This window comes from Hydractinia symbiolongicarpus, chromosome 6 (assembly GCF_029227915.1).
Source record: "Hydractinia symbiolongicarpus strain clone_291-10 chromosome 6, HSymV2.1, whole genome shotgun sequence".
Lineage (NCBI taxonomy): Eukaryota > Metazoa > Cnidaria > Hydrozoa > Anthoathecata > Hydractiniidae > Hydractinia > Hydractinia symbiolongicarpus.
The window spans coordinates 25,588,329-25,606,425 of record NC_079880.1 but is presented as its reverse complement, the minus strand read 5'-3'; the positions used below and the strand labels follow the sequence as shown (position 1 = coordinate 25,606,425).

At 32.2% G+C, this 18,097-nt stretch overlaps 1 protein-coding gene across 1 annotated transcript; it reads left to right on the top strand.

The window, feature by feature from the left end:
• The first annotated feature begins 1,339 nt into the window (after positions 1-1,339).
• On the top strand, positions 1,340-17,747 carry LOC130647835 (uncharacterized). The gene is made up of 11 exons (XM_057453824.1): positions 1,340-1,612; positions 3,332-3,400; positions 4,706-4,782; positions 6,287-6,337; positions 6,553-6,599; positions 7,888-7,998; positions 9,607-9,687; positions 10,193-10,331; positions 12,637-12,719; positions 17,211-17,304; positions 17,523-17,747. Exons 1-11 carry the CDS (start codon positions 1,390-1,392, stop codon positions 17,700-17,702), a joined length of 1,155 nt encoding a protein of 384 aa, XP_057309807.1. The 5' UTR covers positions 1,340-1,389; the 3' UTR covers positions 17,703-17,747.
• Positions 17,748-18,097: the final 350 nt, after the last annotated feature.

Sequence of the window (18,097 nt, the reverse complement as noted above, 5' to 3'; positions counted from 1 at the left end):
TGTATATACGAAGGAGATAAGTTGTTAGGAGTTTTATACACTAAGAAAACGTTTAATGTGAAAATTATATAAGCAAGGGGAGATATATTTAGAGTATCAAAGAGTGGTTGAGAGTGGGCATAGTAATCAGAAAAAGTTATAAGGCGAACTGCAGATTTTTGTAGTTTATGAATACAAGAGTTAAGTGGAAGAGGGTTTTCTGAGATAAGTAATAACATAGTTTTGAGAGAATACCATTGGCTCTACGAAGTTTAAGAGCAAGAGTGTTATAATAGAAGAACCAGCTTAAATTATTTAAGTAAACTAATCACACACCTGAAAAAAAATATTGACTTTTCAAAAATCAACCCATTTTGTATAATTATCATTAAATATATTTAAGGAATTTTAAACTTTGAGCACACTGTTGAAAACACTAAAAGATAAAAAGATTTTTTCTCATTTTATCCCCCTTAACAATAAATTTTTTTGATTCTTTTTTTAAAATTATCAGGAAAATATGCCAAAGAATCAAAATTAAAAAAAATATTTTTTAAAAAAAAATGGCCCTAAGGGGGGTTACCGTATCCACAAGTGGATCAAAAAAACATCAAAAAAAAATTGATGTTAACTTTTTATCACTATCAAAATACACCTGCTGAAAAATATCAATTTGTTAAGATTTTATCTCCAAAATCACTTTTCATGATTTTTGGATTTGCAAATTGGTTACCAGTTCTTCATGAACATGTCCTATTATAATATAAATCAAACAGCTGGAAATTATAAAAGCTGGGTTTTTCCACAATTAGAAACACTGAAGCAGGTTCAAATAAAATTTTCTAGCAATTCTTTTTTTAGTAATTTTGCAGTACCATCAAAGAACAGCAAAGTATTAAAGTAGTTTAGTTGTAATGTATAATCATTTAATAGAAAGGACTATATATTAAAAAGATGATTGTAGTTTGTTTTGTTTTTGATTTTCTGTTAGTACCATAACTGGTTTATAACATTTTCTCGTATTTGCACATAGTAGTGGCAAAATCCCGAAAAATCCCATATGTATTTCATATATCAGATTGGAATCGCAAAAAATTGGAAATAAAAGGAATCAGCAGATGGCAAAACTTGGTCAAAATGTTTGAATTTTAATAAGGAAAAGCTAGTGAATTTTTCATGCTTTATAACCCTTAGGTTGGAATTTACAATATTTTCCATTTTTTTGTGTTAAGTTGTACTGTTATCAACTAGTGAAATCAAAATTTTTTGAAATATGTTAATTATAACTTTTCATAAAATTATAATACTAAATAGGGTAATACTTGCATCTTGATATGTTAATTATAACTTCATTCATATTTCATCTATTTCTAGAATATAAAACTTCATATATACAACATTTGATACATTATGGTTTTGTCAAAACGAAATAGTCACAAAAAGAAAGACGAAGAGAAAGAGCCTGTTCTTAAAAATAAATCTGACAGTGAAAACAAAGAGAAAAAACATGAAAGCTGGATGTGTACTCGGATTGCATCTAATCTGCTAAAAGTTGTTTTCTTTATTCTTGTTATACCGGCTTTCTTGAACTTTGCAGCTTTGACAAGAGAAGAAAAAGAATTTAGACCTGAAGGTATTATACTATCTTAGTAAAAGAGAACATCAATATACAAAGGTAAAATAAAAGTGAAATATCCACAATAATAAACAAAAAAGGTATAAGCAGTTTGAAAAGCTCTTTTCTCCCTATTATATTTTCCCCTTTGGTTTCTATCAGGAAAAAGAATATATCATATTTTTGTTACAGTTAGCCTTCACTGTACACTGCCCTTTTTTGTGACGTCTGGTGGCCTTCATTTTGTAATTAGCTCTACTATTGTGTTTGTCTATAGCTATCAATTATAACCGTAACTTGTTATAGTATATATACCCCCTTTTTCTATGGCAAATAAATTAAATTGTATTGTGCTTATTCTATACAAATTACAATGTAAAAGTTGTTAGAATTAGTCTAATTAGTAATTCATATCATCATAGTTAAAAGATCAACATCGTGCCTGAATACACAGTTTTAAAAAAATATATTTTCACAAAAAATAACAAAATAAAGCTAAAATTTGGCATGTTATGTTATCATCAATAATTTGCAAAATTACATACTTTGCAGTATGTAATTTTGAAGTAAATAAAACAGATGGTTTGTGCATGCAAAAAATGTTTTGCAGGCTTGAACAGGAGTAATAGTCCTGCTGTGTGGTCCTTTGCATGTCAAAACCTGCATAATGAGTGATCAGGACTGCACAAGCGCAAGTGATCTTAAAATACTGGAATTAAGAATTAAAATTCCAAAAATTTAAGAAACAAAATATTTTACCCCTGTGCACTCGCCAAAGGTTGCTGTTTTGGGGTTGGGAACAAACACAGTCTAAGTTACAGTTATGTTCACCGCCAGGAAATTCAACCCATGTATGAAAAGTTGTAAGTGGAGTCTTTAATTAAACTTTGTAAATACATGTGAAACAAAAAATTAAATTACCAAAAGTTAAATGGTGGCTTATGATGACAAGGGTGATGGAAATCATTACTTATAATAATATTCTGTTATTGTAAAGCTCCAGAAGACAACCAATGCATAAAATAATGTTTTTAAACCTGATTGTAAGATCGTTATTTTTTATTTTCTAGCGATCATAATTTCTTAACATGATGATCAAGCACCCCAGTGGTGGTGAACATGTATTATCTGAACCATACTTAGGATTACATTTTTTAAAACACTTGAAATCAAAAACATAAATAGCATTTGACACCACAGAAAAACAGCGTTTAGTTATTCAAAAATATCGGTTCAAGTAAATAATGTGATGGTTCTGATGATGACCTTTGGAATGTAAGGTCGAAATGTCAATTTTAAAAAAAAATTTTCGAATCTGTTTCTTTTAATAATGTTTAAGCTTCCGTTTATATCATTTACCAATTCTAAAATAAATTTTAGAATTCTCTGTGACGATTTAATTTAACCACAAGTGGTTATAAACTGTTTTTAATGATGTAGCTGAAGGGCAAAAGACGTGTTATAGCGGAAAAATATGTTACTTTATATTTGTGCTTTGCCGTAGGTGGCAACTGCTCTAGAAACTGCGTTTGTCCTTTTCGGCTTCTTTTTCGCATGTGCGGTACTCCAAATTTTGCCGTCGCGATTTTATGAAGCAACGAAACTTTGTCAAGAGGAAATTTGATGTATGCGGAGTCGTGTGCGTGCAATTACACGCTATTCCTTTTGTGCATACAAAAAATGTTTTGTGAATGCAAATTTAACTTAATACTAATACTATTACTATTATGTGTGTAGGAGTGCTTATTGATGTAAAACATGGTCAAAAATTGTTTAAAAGTTGTATTGGTACAGGAAAACCAACCGGTAAGTTTGTCAATGTTCTATATTGTTAATAAAATGGTAACCAGTAAACAAAAGCAATAAATCATCTGCCTTTATTTATGTCAAGGCTTATTCTTAATATTTAAAAAAAAAATTTATGGTATCTAATTTAATTTTACAGATTTTCCATTTTACATAAAAAAAGAAAAATATGCTTTCTTTGAGTGACTCATTCTGGAAGAGCTGAGAACATATATTCATATATTCTGTCGAATAAAAGTAATACACACACAAAAAAATACTGTACAAACGGTTTACCATTACATCTTCAGAGTGTTAGTGTTAAAACAATATGGCAGACATCTTACATCTTAGTAGTTAATTACTGTCCATAACAATTGTCCCTCCTGGTACAATTGTATGTCACCACATTTTTATGCTGGTTTCCATAGGCAGCACCAGGAATCAACAGAGGCATTCAGAAACACCATCATAAATGTTGTTACAACAATGAAAAAATAATTGCAGACATGGAACCTGTAAATTACAAACATGTAAAAAATATCTACACAAGAATTTCTTCATTTCTTTTCCAGTTCACAACACAACCTCTGCAATATACAACTCCACTAAAAAACTATGTTTATAAAATGTTATATACATGTTTTAACCCTTTCCGGTCTAGGGATTCCACCCCCCCCCCCCCCTAATAACTTTTCATAAATTTAATCAAACTTGGCACATTTATAGTAGCTACGTCACAAAAGGAACAAAAAAGTGGCAATAAGTTTTTGCTTGCGTCAGCGCATTTTCTGTGACGCCATCAAACGCTTGAAATTTGTTCAAAACGCCACCATTTGCTTAAAATTCAATTACTTATAGTTCTAGACCGAATTTTTAAATTCTGTTTGAAGTTTCTGAAAGCTACATAAAAAAATCGGATTAATCACGTGTCTAAAACATGGAAAACAATTCTTCTTGACGAAACAAAGTTGTGTTGTAAGTTTCAAGTTCTAGGGATAATTCTAACAAGAGTTATTATATTTTCCACATTATAAGGGTTTCATAGAGATTTTTAGGGTAGTTTCGAGTAATACCAATATCAAAGCCTCTGAAAGGCATGGTGCCTAAAAAATTTGGCATTCAGGTGAAGCATCATAGCCATGCAGCATAGCATTAAGGAGTTATTAAAAAAAACTGTCAGGGGGGCGGAATCCCCCCCTGGACCGAATAGGGTTAAGTGAGAAAATGGCTTTACTTTTTCTGAAAATCGTTTGCTGTCACAAATTTTCTGGATTCCTTACACTGCAAGAAGCATTTCAGTTCATTTTTGTTTTTTCATTGTAGTTATCTTGGATTCACCTATTGGAGAAACGTCTGATGTGTGGAGTCTGGTTCAACCAGCAGTGGCAAAGTTTACCAAAGCATGTGAAGATAATTATTTCTGACTGAATTATTTTGCAATCTATTTAAAGATTATGTCTCCTGTGGCAAAATAAAGTCTATTTAAATTAAAATAAAAGCTTGGTGTTGTGAGGGAAGCAAAGGAAGGACTCAGTCGAGAAAACAGTAAAAACACATGACTCCTAAATCTAAAGTCTATTTAAATTGACTCATTATTTGTTGAGTTTAACAATAAAACTTTCTCTTCATATAATACTACTCAAGATGTAAGACTAAGCTCAGTTTTTAGACTTTTCTTGTTCATTCAATTTTGGCTTTGTTTCATTAACAATAATGTATTTGTGGCCTGATCAGCTCTACCTCAAGCTTTTACAAAATGCTCCAGTAATTCACTCAGCATGAAACTCATTCTGTATATTGACATCGGGCTGTTCATTTTCAAATATTATAATAAACCATCCACGTGGTTGCCCTCTCAAAATTGTAATTGTTAGTCCATTGTATTCAGTAGTGTTGGACTGTATTCACTGTGATAGTTTACAAACAGTGTTTTTTTCCATCAATGTGGTTGTTAAGGACTGTAGACAGTAATTGTTTTTGCTTCTTCGTGCATTTTAATTTTGAGAAAGTTTTTTTCTTTCTATGTATATAAAGGTGTCTGTTAAGTATAAGACTTAAAATTAAAAGTAAAACAAAATGAAATAAAAACAAAAATCATGAAGTCGAAAGTAAAATGAATTAAAAAGAAAAATTAAATATAAGTGAAATATAATGAAGAAAAGAAAAGCAATTAATCATTGAATAAAAACATGTTTTTCTTTATACATAAGTGGATAAAAGTTACATTACGTCGAATTTCTTCAGACCTATATTCAGTATCAACAGATATTTTAATACCAATCAAAATGTTTCATGACTTTATCAAAAAGATTAAATATTATTGCCTTAGCATTGCAAAATTGTTAAAAGTCGATTTTTATTTTGCCAACATTTCCTAGGCTTTATCTGCTTTAACAAACAAACACTAGGTGTTAATTTAACCTGACGTTTGTCGAATGGACTTTTTTGAAATGCTGCATATTTTAGGGAAAGCAGGTAAACAGAGGCAGGGATGACTTTACGGGATGGATAGCATTTAGTTACATGATATGGATACGGGATGGATAACAATTAATGGTCTCCTTCGAAACTATACTTAAGCAACCTGAACAACCCTGACTTAAGAATCCTGAAATTTAAATTAAATTTTTAAAAAAACCCTGAAAATTTTGAAATGATCATTTCTTTAAAACTATTGGAATGGACAATTTGCAGTTACTTGTACTTTTAAGGTGCACAAAACACCCATTTTTAAAAGTAAAAATCTTCTTTTAGGATTCTGGAAAGTCAAATAACCTTAAAAATTCATGATATTACTTAATAAAGGATTAATTGACAACTTCAAATATCCACCGAAAAAAGTAACTTCCATTTAAATTTTTTTTGTCTCTTGAAATTATTTTATTTCATTATTTTTATCTTTAGGTATGTATTTATGATAGAGCTGGTCTTGGATTTAGCGATAGAGTTGTTAAAGTAAGGGTTGTTAAAAAAAATGATGTATAACAGGGCTTTGCACGTGGTCTGTTTGTTTTTCAAAATAATTTATGTAACATGACAGCCAATTAGTGGATTTTAAAAATACATTTTGCTAGTTGAAGAAGAAACGTGCATTGACATCTTTCACAATTTATTTCTAGCAAGTTTTTAAAATATACACAATTATAGACCCAATTATTTTCAATTTTTAGGGTGTAAACGAAAGTAAAACACATGGCAAAGCTCATACTGTGGAACGGTAAATGCATTTGTTGTATATCTTTTCCCTTCAACTTAAATAACTTGATTATCAATCGATTGGGTTTTAGGATAACTTAGAATTAAGGTTAAGATTTTTAAACTTTGCAACTTTAAATCATCACACAAATAATAACAACAGTTTATTTAGGATGACATGTTCAAAAATAAATATATTGAGTGTGGTGGAATAAGAGCATTGGTTTTTCTTTTTCTGCAGCAGTTCTACCATTACAATGTACTTCAAGAATACCATAACATGTTATGGCAACATAACCAATTTTACTGAGAACCAGAGCTAGTGAAGACCTAAAACTTCGAGCAACCCATATTTTTGGAACAAAATAAATTCCACCCAATTAATAGTTATTGCTTTTAAAACCGTTAACAGATTTTTGATCTGGAGGATCAAAATAGTACCATGTTAAGGGTGGTCAGATTTTTTAATAAAAGATAGTCTGTAAGTTTTGACACATTATTAAATAATAACAGCTATAAGTCAAGCTTTACATTTTAAAAAACTTCGAAGTGTAGTGTGGATGCTCTATGTGAGCGATTTTAAAAATGATTTCAACCTTATTTTTAGCTGCTTTTTCAATTTCGTATAAGAAAACACAATAATTGAAATAAGGGTTCGCTGTTCGCTAAATACTGCAACCCAATTTACACAAATTATCATCAAAAATGTGAATTAAAATTTCAATATATTTTTAAAAGAATAAAAACAACAACAACAGAAACGACTAATGAGCAGTCAAGAGTGCATGCCACAACTTTAATGCACCATGTTTGTTTTTGCTTATTATTTGGACAGCCCATTTTTTCTTTTGGGAAATAAATGTAGCATTGACGCGGTCCTAAAAAAATTACCGTAAATTCAAGCAAATAAGTAAATGCAAATTTTTGTTTAGTTGTTCTGCAAAGTATTTTACTTTCAAATATGGTAGATCGTAGTCATAATCACACCAGGGTTGTTTCAAGGAAAGGATATTTTGATTCGCTGTTTGCTCCAATCCAACAAAATTGATTCGCAAAGTGATGAAAAACGAGTCGCAAAGATACCAAAACAGTTCCGAATGTCAAAAAAAGTTTTCCGCTCTCACACGCAGAAACGTTGCAATCCATTAAAATTACGTTAAATCGATCTCTGAAACAGGTTGCAAGTCATTCATTTATGAAGTACACCTGCCTGACTCCCTGCATGACATAAAGCTTCTTTTTCCCTAGGCTTCTTTGCCTATTTTGAACTGAATAGCCAAAAAAAAGATAGTTACCGATTTTTGTTTTAGTATGGCTGAGGATTTACACAAATTATTTGAGAATGAAGAGAAGCCGTATATACTTGTTGGTGCAGATCTTGGTGCTACAGCTATGAAGTTTTACACACAGATCTTTCAAGAGTATGTTTTTTTGTATAGGCAGACCAGAAATTTTCTTTTCTTGCAGACATGCATTAGAAAAACTAGCATAATAAATGTGAAACTGTATTGTATGCAAAATTATCATGTGGGGATTGTACATGAATGAAATTAATTTCCAACAAAACGACATTGTTGATAATGCAGACATACTGGAAAAGTATATTTAGAATTAAATCTACCAGAAAACTAAGGGTAAAATTGTACTTTTTATGGTGGAAATACGGTCAATTTGACTTGTGATTTTTACTTTAATAATACTTCAACACAGGCATAGAAAAAAAACAAAATATGAACAAAATTATTTTATTGATTACCAAACAAGACCTTTTTTTTAACAGGATATTATTTTACCAATTTGGATATTCTAGATCATAAAAGACTGCTCAATATTTATGATGTCATGGGCGTGATTAATTCAAGATTGTGAAAATGGAAAACCTATTAAAACTTGAAACTGTATCTGCCATATCCTTTATTTTGTAAAAGATACCGTATTTCCTTTTTTAGCCCCCCTTCCTCCTTGTATTTAGCGGCTCCCTATTTTTACCGGAAGTGTTACTTGCAGGATAGGTTCTGCTTGGAAAAAGTTCAGAGAGTTACTTCCTTTGTTGACTAGCAGAGTCTTGTCAATTGAGTTAAAATGTAGGTTGTTTGAGGCCTGTGTAAGAAGTGTTATGTTGTACGGTAGTGAGACATGGGCAGTGAAGCAGGAACATCTTGACCGTATAGAAAGGAATGATATGAGAATGGTTAGGTGGATGTGTAACACCAGTCTGAGAGACAGAAAGAGTTCAGATGAGCTAAGAAGCAAGTATCCGTAGAATTAAAGATGTTATCCAGATAAGAAGATTGAATTGGCTGGGGCACTTGAAAAGAATGTAGGGGGATAATTGGGTAAGAAAGTGTAGGGACTTGATAGTTTCTGGGGTAAAGCCCAGAGGCAGACCGAGAAAGATTTAGCAGGAGGTTATAAGGACAGACTTGATACAAAGGAAGTTGAGTTTTGATCTAACACAGTATAGATCAGATTGGAAGAGGGTCATTAATATACCCCGTTTAACCCATGCTAGCATGAAAAACGGACGTTAAGGCGAGAAAATAAAAATAAAAATAAAGCCGAAAATATTTTAATGAGCGTGCCCCCTTTATTACGCGCCCAGCTTATTAGAGTTATAATGATACGTTCAAACTCCTAAATGAGTGCCAAGGCACTGTTTACAAACTAGCTGTAAATTTTCCTTTCACTTTTCAAAAATTTCTTAGAGTGAAGTTGAATGATAAAAGTTTAAATAAGTATTTTTTTAACCCCTTTCACAATTTTTTGCAAGGGTTTTTTTAAATAATTTTATAAGCACCCTTCTTTTAAACACTCCCCTAGAGGAAATACGGTATTGAATGTGCTCAAATGTCCTCGAATTATCTCAATTTGTATTATGAAAAAAATATTAGCATCTTCTCCGAAAGAGTCCTCAGATTTCCTCAAACTTGAATCTATAAAAAGAATGTCAAAACTTCTACTTTATGCATTAGATTTTGCTCAAAATGGAAATCAATCCATAATTAAAGTTATTACTCTACTTCTTTTAGTACTGTGGCTTCAGCTGTTTTTATTAATCCGTTATTTAATGGTCTCTTTCTGGGCAAAGACAATCCATGGACAGCATATTGGTAAGTTCTTCCTTGTACAACAAGGACCTCAACGAAAGTTTCTTTTTTAAATGTTTACTCACTGATTTTGTACGCCTCATTCTCATAAGAGCTGCCTCCAGAAATTGATGAAATCTAATAGCTCTATGTTGGATCTACTATATAACGTTCATTGAGCAGATATACATTTTTTAATAATTTATCAACCAAGTTAAACTCTTGGTTACAAAAAACTACTCAGAATAAGACGTGTTGACTTTACCTTTGGGTGGGAGTTATTAAGAGCCCTGTTAGGATAGAGAAATGTCAACCATAACAACTTCTATTTAACTAATATATCCTTGTTAAATTTTTATTTGGCATTTTATTTTGAATGTATTTATGTTTGTCAACTTTTGAAATTTCCTGTAATATTTTCAGAATAAATTTTTGCTTACGTCTACTATAGTCCAACTAGTTCTGGTCTATTATCAGGTACTTTGTGGAAACAATTGAGTGCACAACATTTTCATCATCTTGTGTTTAGGTTCAACTCATATTTACCTTCACTGCAACTCCATCATATATCATCCGCACTTGGCTTGACAAGGCTTGGCTTGCAGACAAAATTGTTACACCAACCCATGAATTATCCTGGGGCATCAGAAGATGTACAAAGAAGGCAGGTATAAAAATAAGTTATTTTACAGGTACTGTGAGATGGGTAGTGGGTGGTAGCGAGTTAAATTATATTCAGGTAAGTGAGACCATTCGCGCTCAAAAACTTCAAAAAGGAAAGGATTTCTGGCTGCAGAAAATTCGTTTGCAATCCAGCGTAATTTTTCCCACCTTAACTATTTCGACTTCCTGATGGTAAGAAATTATAAGACCTCCTAGCTTGCTGTTTTACTAATAATTCTAAGAATACAAAAAATATAATACAAAAAAGACAATCTCTAATTTTAACAATTTTTGTATCTGAGATTAAAAATTTGCATTGCTTCAAGAAAGGATTCATCAGATAATATTTGGAGGTTTGTTTTACTTTTGAAGGTTTTAGAAGGGCGTGAAGATGTAAAATTATTTTAATGATTAGGAAAATCCGTCACAATAATTTTGTTATTGCTTCGACACTTTTAACTAGAGAATCAAGACAAAAAGATGACTCAATGACTTTTCTTGTCAAATGGTTTTTCCCAACAAAATAATAGTAAAGTTTCACAGATTGCACGCTTTTATTTTATAAGAATGTCAGACTGTCATTTTAAGTTAGAAATGATAAGTCTATTGTGAAAACAAAAAACAATGTGTAACTCCTCCTGTGGCTCAAACTCTTGGGTAGTTTTTCGTCTGACAATATCAGTTGATAATCACTTATGTAATGGCTTATTACCTGCGTTAAATCTGTGATGTACCTCTCTGTTGTACGTACTGCAGTATATGAATGAATTTTGTATATGAATTTTGCTAGTGTGTCTCCTACTGCAGTGGTCGTATATGAATTTTGCTAGTGTGTGTGTCTCCTACTGCAGTGGTGTTATATGAATTTTGCTAGTGTGTTTCCTACTGCAGTGGTAGTATATGAATTGTGTGTCTGGATTTTGCTAGTGTGTCTGTTTGCTCTGTTTGACTCTGCAGAAAGTTGTTTTTGGAATCAGAAAAACCGTTTTTATCAACTTTTTTAAGGAGTGAAAAATTCAACGTTCAGGATCGTGTAGACGGGAAATGGACATGGGGATTTTATGACAAAATTCAAAAAAAAATAAACTAATCGTTTACTTTAACTTTAACAGGTTCGACTCGGTTTTCTGGGTTTGTTATCAAGATGCGCATGGATTTTCTCAACGATAATGTTTTAACAACAAATATTATGACGTCATATCTTTTTAATCTATCTGCCTCTTTTACGGTTTCTTTTTAAACAGTGTTCTGGATAATTTAGAAATTCGTAGAAATTGAAAGTTCGTGGAAAGTTTTTTTGAACATTGCAATTCCCCTCCCACGCATAGTTAGTATCGTACGATAAAACGAAGTTTCGTTTTAATGTTATCTGAGATAGGAGATGAATTACACTTCGCTTTTTTCTGTGGTTATGTTTTATACTTTTTTTTAAAAAAAAGTTGATGCACACGGATGGAGCTCGTCCAACTTTTTACATAGAGCAAGCGCTATTTCAACATCTTTTGACGTCCTTATTAATTTTATTAACTGTTCTTAATCAAACTGATATGTCAAAGATGAACATGTAGGCTGATCCTTTTTTAACATCGGGCGGGCGCTCGTTTAACATCTTTTCACGCCCTTATTGACGTTATGAACTGTTGACGTTGAACTGATATATCAAAGATGAACATGTAAGTTGACCCTTTTCGACACGGCTTTTCAAGAATTAACATTACATTTAAGAAAGTTAAAGTTCAGTTGGGAAGGGTGACCAGGAGACACCTGAAATAATGTAAATATTCGATCAATCCCAGCCCCTTTTAATAAGCCCCGCCCTGAAAATTATATCGGACTAATAAGCCCACTTGGGGAAAAATTTTGTATCACGCAAAACTATTTTTTTGTCACTTATCTCCCCTCCAACCCCCCCACCCCCCCTCCCGCAGTGTGTTCCACAAAATGTGTGTAATGAAATTATAAAACTTGTTCAAATAACCAGCTAATCTGCTGTATTTTGCTACTTTTTGTTCTGTAACGTGACACTTTATTGAATTTTATCAGTGTTTAAAAAAAAAATGTTTTTGTTGACTGTTAGTAATATCGTCAGACCAAAAAATAACATTTTCAAAATGATGGCAACACTATAAGAAGGGTTCTTTCCACACATTCTTTTTTGAGTCAAGTTGTAAGGTTTAATAAAGGGACTTTCCCTTTGACGTAAAGTAAAAAAATGATGATGAATGACTGAATGAATTTATTCCTGTCCATATGATTTTACCCTCTAACAGAGCCGGTGTAACATTGTGTAATTTTAATGCTTCTCTTTAGAAATATTTGCGATGTAAACCAGGCCATATGAGCTCGGTGGTGGAAGAAAGTTACTTCTTAAATGAGAGTTTGTCTCAAGCAAGGTAGCAGTACTGATTCTTATTTCTTATATCTTAAACTCAGGGGATGTAGCCTGGCAGCTGTTTCAATAATGGACCACAAAGGAAGCTCTAGTGACCAAAGCTTCCATTTGAGCTACATAAATCTGTGAGATTTGTGCCCACTTGGACAACGGCCATATGCAGTGTTCGAACCTACGACCTTTTAAACGTGAGTCTAGCGCCCAACCAACTAAGCTGCCGATCCCCCAATCGGCGGTACCTCACCAGCAGTGTCTTAATAAATCCATCACTGTTTTGTAAAATGAACAAACTGGCTGGAATAGCGGAAAAAGTGATTTATATATTGCGTGGAAAAGCTTGATATCCAGAATTTTTTTGTTTGCTTATTTTAATTTTATTTTTTTACAGTTTTTTTTGTTTAACTCTTTATCTTTTTTATCCAATTTATGACTCTGTGTGGAAGACACGTCTATAACGGGTACTTTTTTTAAGTACCGATCCCGCTATAAAATGGTTTCACTGTAGCTAGATAGACGAATAGTTTATGCTTCATTGGAATACCATTCGGTTCCAAAAAAATATCTATGTCCCAACGAAAGAGGTCAAAACGAGATAAACCAATCAGTAGCTGATTTATCAATCAATCAATCAACGTGTTTTAATTTAAAAGTAGAATAGGAAAGGGTTACTCCTTGAAAGGAGGTTTGCATCTAGAACTACCCGAAATAAATAATTTAATATGCGTGCGTGTGTTATTACCAAGTTGATATTTGAGAACTAACCAATGCTCGGCTACTGAGAAGCTCAATACTTTTATACAAAATGATCAATCGTTGATATGATGTTCTTAAGAAGTGAAATGTCCTTTACTCTTTATCCAATTTCTGTTAGTCACTTTCGGATGAATGGATAAATGAATGAACGAATAAAAGATGGAAGAAGTAGTATCTCTCAATGTGAAACTCACAAGTTTTAGGAAGTTTTGAAATCCATTTCTGATTAATACTTCAAGTTTTAATTTTGCAGAAAAAATACACTTTCTTGTTGATTTCATGGTAACGAATATAAAGCAAGGCTTGGGTACTAGTTACCAATCCCTTTGCGTTCATGAATGGTGGGAAAACACGTGCAAAACAATGTTCTTCAGGTGTTTAACGTTAACATATTATTTGAAGATTCAAAAGTATTGATAATTTTCTTTTGTGTTTTGTTTTGAAGGAAAATTTTTAAATAAGTTTGGCGACAATTTTTTTTTTTTTGACTTGATGCACGTTTCACTCTGGACACGTTGGTTTTATTGTTCGAAATAATGGTCCACTTGTTAAAACACCTCGAGGTGCCAACTGGATTTGCACATATTCAGCAGATTTCGTGCACCATAGTGCACCATGCACAGCATTTTGTAAAATAAGCGAGCAAAAAAAATAAGCGAGAAAAAAACAAGGCTTTGACGTCATAGTGTGCAGCTTCTATTGTTGCAGAGTCTACAAAAAAATCTTGTTGGAATAAAACCGATTATTTTACAAGGAAAATATTTATTTTGCTTGTTCAAACTTTTAAATTATAACGATAAATATTTGTTTTGTTTTCTCAGATGTCGTGTTGTGAATGCGTTACATATTTAGTTAACGTGTACTGCCTTTAATTTAAACGTAACAAAACGACGCCCCATCGTTGAGGTTTTTTTTGGTTTTGTTTTTGTTTTGTTTTGTTGCGTTAAATACATATTTTTAAAACATTAATAGATCACATTGAAACTTCGTGTTTCGTTTCTTATCGATCATAAATTTTATAAGCGTTTTCGTTAGTTTTTTTCAGTTTCGCGCAATCAAATTTTCACGCGCCTTTTGATAAGAAATATTTTGCGCGGTTTAAATTTGATGTGCGCGAAAAATTAATGAATTAAGGTGCGTAGGGAAACCTATTTTCACATTTAAGGTGTTTACGCGGGGGATTATCACCACCTTTTGTAAAACTTCAATTTAATGCGCCGTCAAATTAACGCACGTTTCTTTCAGTAATTGATGATACGTTTTAAACCACTGTAGGTCGGTATTTAGCACGTTTCATTTTGTTGCAGATCGAAGTGTTGTGAAAGTTTTTTAAGGATAATTTTCACAGCAATTATATTTTGCACATCAAAGGGAATTTATTAAATTACTCTATGGAGAATAACAACCTTCCATAACCACGTGTTATACGTGAGTAGTTTTGTCTCGATTTTTTTGTTAGAAAAATCGGTGGGAATAAAAGGAACTGAAATTGAATACTGTGATCAACGCTTTCAACGTGGAGGTCAAAAATAGGCTGAGAATAAGAATTCATTTTTTTTTTATATCTCCTAACTTTATCAATATTATGTGAATGTGAATTTAGTGACTTCACAAATTTATTTTTAAGTAAATGGTTAAAAACGTTTTTAGAAGCTGTGAATAACAGCTTTTTCCAACCTAAACCAGGCGTGAAAAAATCAACTTAACGTTAATTAATTTCTTACGTGATTTATATCTTCTCCTTGTATAAATGTTTGTTTTGTGTTGTTTTTTATTGTAAAGCTTGGTACCTTTCCTAAGGCACAGATGTTAAACTTCAATTTTTTATAAGCTGGGTTCTAATAAAAGGGGTTTTATTTTTTTACACTTCTTTGCGCAAAATTTACTACTGAAATTTACTGTTAAAATTCACTGTTAAAATAAATGTCTGACAACTTGATTTTTTTTGCTATGGATATAGCTACTTGATTGCCAAAGCATTATGGGAAATTTTACCACCAGAGGAGGAGAACAGATATTTTGTTTCTCAAATTTTCGTGACCAGTTCAATGTTTATTTTGCATTTATCAATTTAATCGGAGTTTCTTTTTAGCCAAATTAATATTTATATTATTAAAAGTTGTATATAAACCCCTGGCGATTAAGCCTCAGTTTTTTTTTGTTATCTTTAAATATTATAGTTATCAAAAGTTGCTTTGAAAGCCTGTCGCCTATTTTTAACATGTTGCATCAAAGATTTATGAAGAAACGGGTCGAGTCTTGAAACTTTAAATAAAGCTTTTTTTATTCCATTTTTCCGGTTCCTTTAAACTAAATTTCATTTTTTGTTTTGAATGATTTTTTTACAATGGTTTTCGAGAACAATTTTAGACTTAAAAAAGAGATGAACATGAAAAGAATACTCTTTCACATACAGGCAAAAAAGTTTGTGGGACTTAGCATGCAATGCCTTTATGTCACGTGACTTTCGATGAGATTGAAACAAAGCTTTTTTATGCGATTCTTTTGGTTCCTTTAAACTAAATTTAATTTTTGTTTAATGTTGTTTAATGTTTTTTTTAAAACAGATTTCCAGACTAACGGGATGAACATGAAAAGACACGAAAAGAATGCTCTTAAACATACAGGCATATTTGTGGCACTTAGCATTCGATGCCTTTATATGACGTGACTTTCGATGAGATGTGCGAGAATGATAGGCGATTACTTTACTTTGATAACAAGTATAAGAAATTGTTTTTAAAATAATAGGAGAGAGAGGGTAAATAGCAATACCGGACATTGTAAAAAGTGCTTTCTCTCACAGCTTTGCATGATTCCAGGAACGTTTTTGATACGTCTTGCAGTCTAAATATTTTGATCTTCAGATTGTGTTTTTGGAGATTGGTACAGGAAATGAATTGTGGGAAGGTTTTGGTTATAGAATAAACATTTAACTACACCGTGCTCGGTGAACTTGGTGTAGATTTACTCTTTCTCCATGGTTTTATTTATGTGGTTTGTTGACAACATGTTAACACGCACCTGGAAACCTGGAAAAATCAGGAAGTTTGATAAATTTTTCAAAAATCAGGTCATTGCGCGTTTTTTAATCAACTTGTTTATTATGTATTAAAACATCAGGAAAAGTTTCATTTCACTTAAGAAAAGTCAGAAAAATGCAATTAAAAATGGGTGGATCAACGTGTGCTTGTTTTCATCTCATAAGACTTTGATAGTCCTCAAGAGAATAATATTAGCAAATCACGTGACTTATTTGAAGAGTTGCGTAATTGTCACCGTTAATGTCAATTGTTGTTTTTACCTATACAGAAATTCAAAAATTAAAAATACACGTGGTGAACGGCCATTTATATTTTTGAAAAACCTCGTAACCTATTTATTTTAAATAGAATTGGATGACCTTTCTTTTAACTTGAAGTCTCTTTCTAATATTCCTACAAAACATTTTCTTATAAAACAAAAATCTCATATAAGCTCATGGGTTTTAATGCGAACTTATAGAGTAGAACTTTAGAACCCGATTAGCCTGACTTTTTTCTTTTCTGCTACTTTTATTCCTAAATTCTCGTGTTTTTTTCTCGCAGGCGTCCTGAACGTCAGGCCGGTCGGGCAAGCACTTTATAGATAGGATAACTTCATGAATTTGTTCTCAATTATTTAAAAAAAAATTGCAAGCTTTCCTGGGATGTTTTACATTCTGAATGACTGACTGCACGAATCTGTTATTTTATTTTAGAATGCTTCAGAAAATACGCCCCTTTCCTGACATTCCGGTCACGGTGGTATGGACAGATCAATATAATGAGAAAATGTCACCAGCTCGTACGCAGGTAAATGCAAATTGCAAGCAACACTCTCGTCTGTAATGCAATCATTTTTTGAATCTTGTGGATGTTGAAGTTTGAAATAAATAAAACTTAATTTTTGTTGCTTCGTCTGCCTCGTCTGTACCACAGGTATAAAATCACACAGATACAGCCATCGCCATTGTGGTATCATTTTGCGCAAATACAGAAAAAAATACGGAGTCTTCTTGTTTGTTTTTTAGGTCTGGTTAAAGTCCCATGAAATGTTCATGAAAACATTTGCGCCGAAAGACGTTCAAGTGATTAAAATGAAAGACTTTTTACCCAAGACTCTGTTTACCAAATATAAAAGTATAGCAAGAATAATAGAAAAAGCAGTTACTAAATGGAGGACTAAGACAAAACATACAGCGAAATATTAACTTCGAGATTGTATGAATGTTCGGATTTTATGCTTTTACAATTTACACATTTCATGAAGTTTTGCATCCATTAATTTCCCTAGTTCTTTTAAGTTCTTTACTTCGTTAACATGATCATAGAAAATAATTTTAAAAATATCTCTAATGATGGATCAATGTGCAAAGCGCGTGCAGAGTGAAACTGTTGTGTCAGCCTTAACCTCGTTTGCAAGGGATCTTGGATATACACTAATAAAAAAGGTTTCGCGTCGGGGCGCGTTTTGGCCATATGTGGTAGCCGCTGCGGAAAGTCTGGATTGAATCCATACTTGAAGCAGCGTTTAGCGTTGCTGCATGCTAAAATGATTTTTAATTGTTATTCTTGAAGCCCCAGTTTTTTCCTATTGTATGCAAAA

What these genes read in the sequence shown, in the direction of transcription:
- LOC130647835 (XM_057453824.1), top strand. Translation starts at nt 1,390, where the DNA reads ATGGTTTTGTCAAAACGAAATAGTCACAAAAAGAAAGACGAAGAGAAA. An exon ending in TTAGCGATAGAGTTGTTAAA is followed by an intron (nt 6,338 to 6,552) that starts GTAAGGGTTGTT and finishes TTCAATTTTTAG; the next exon opens with GGTGTAAACGAAAGTAAAAC. An exon ending in AAGATGTACAAAGAAGGCAG is followed by an intron (nt 10,332 to 12,636) that starts GTATAAAAATAA and finishes GCTTCTCTTTAG; the next exon opens with AAATATTTGCGATGTAAACC.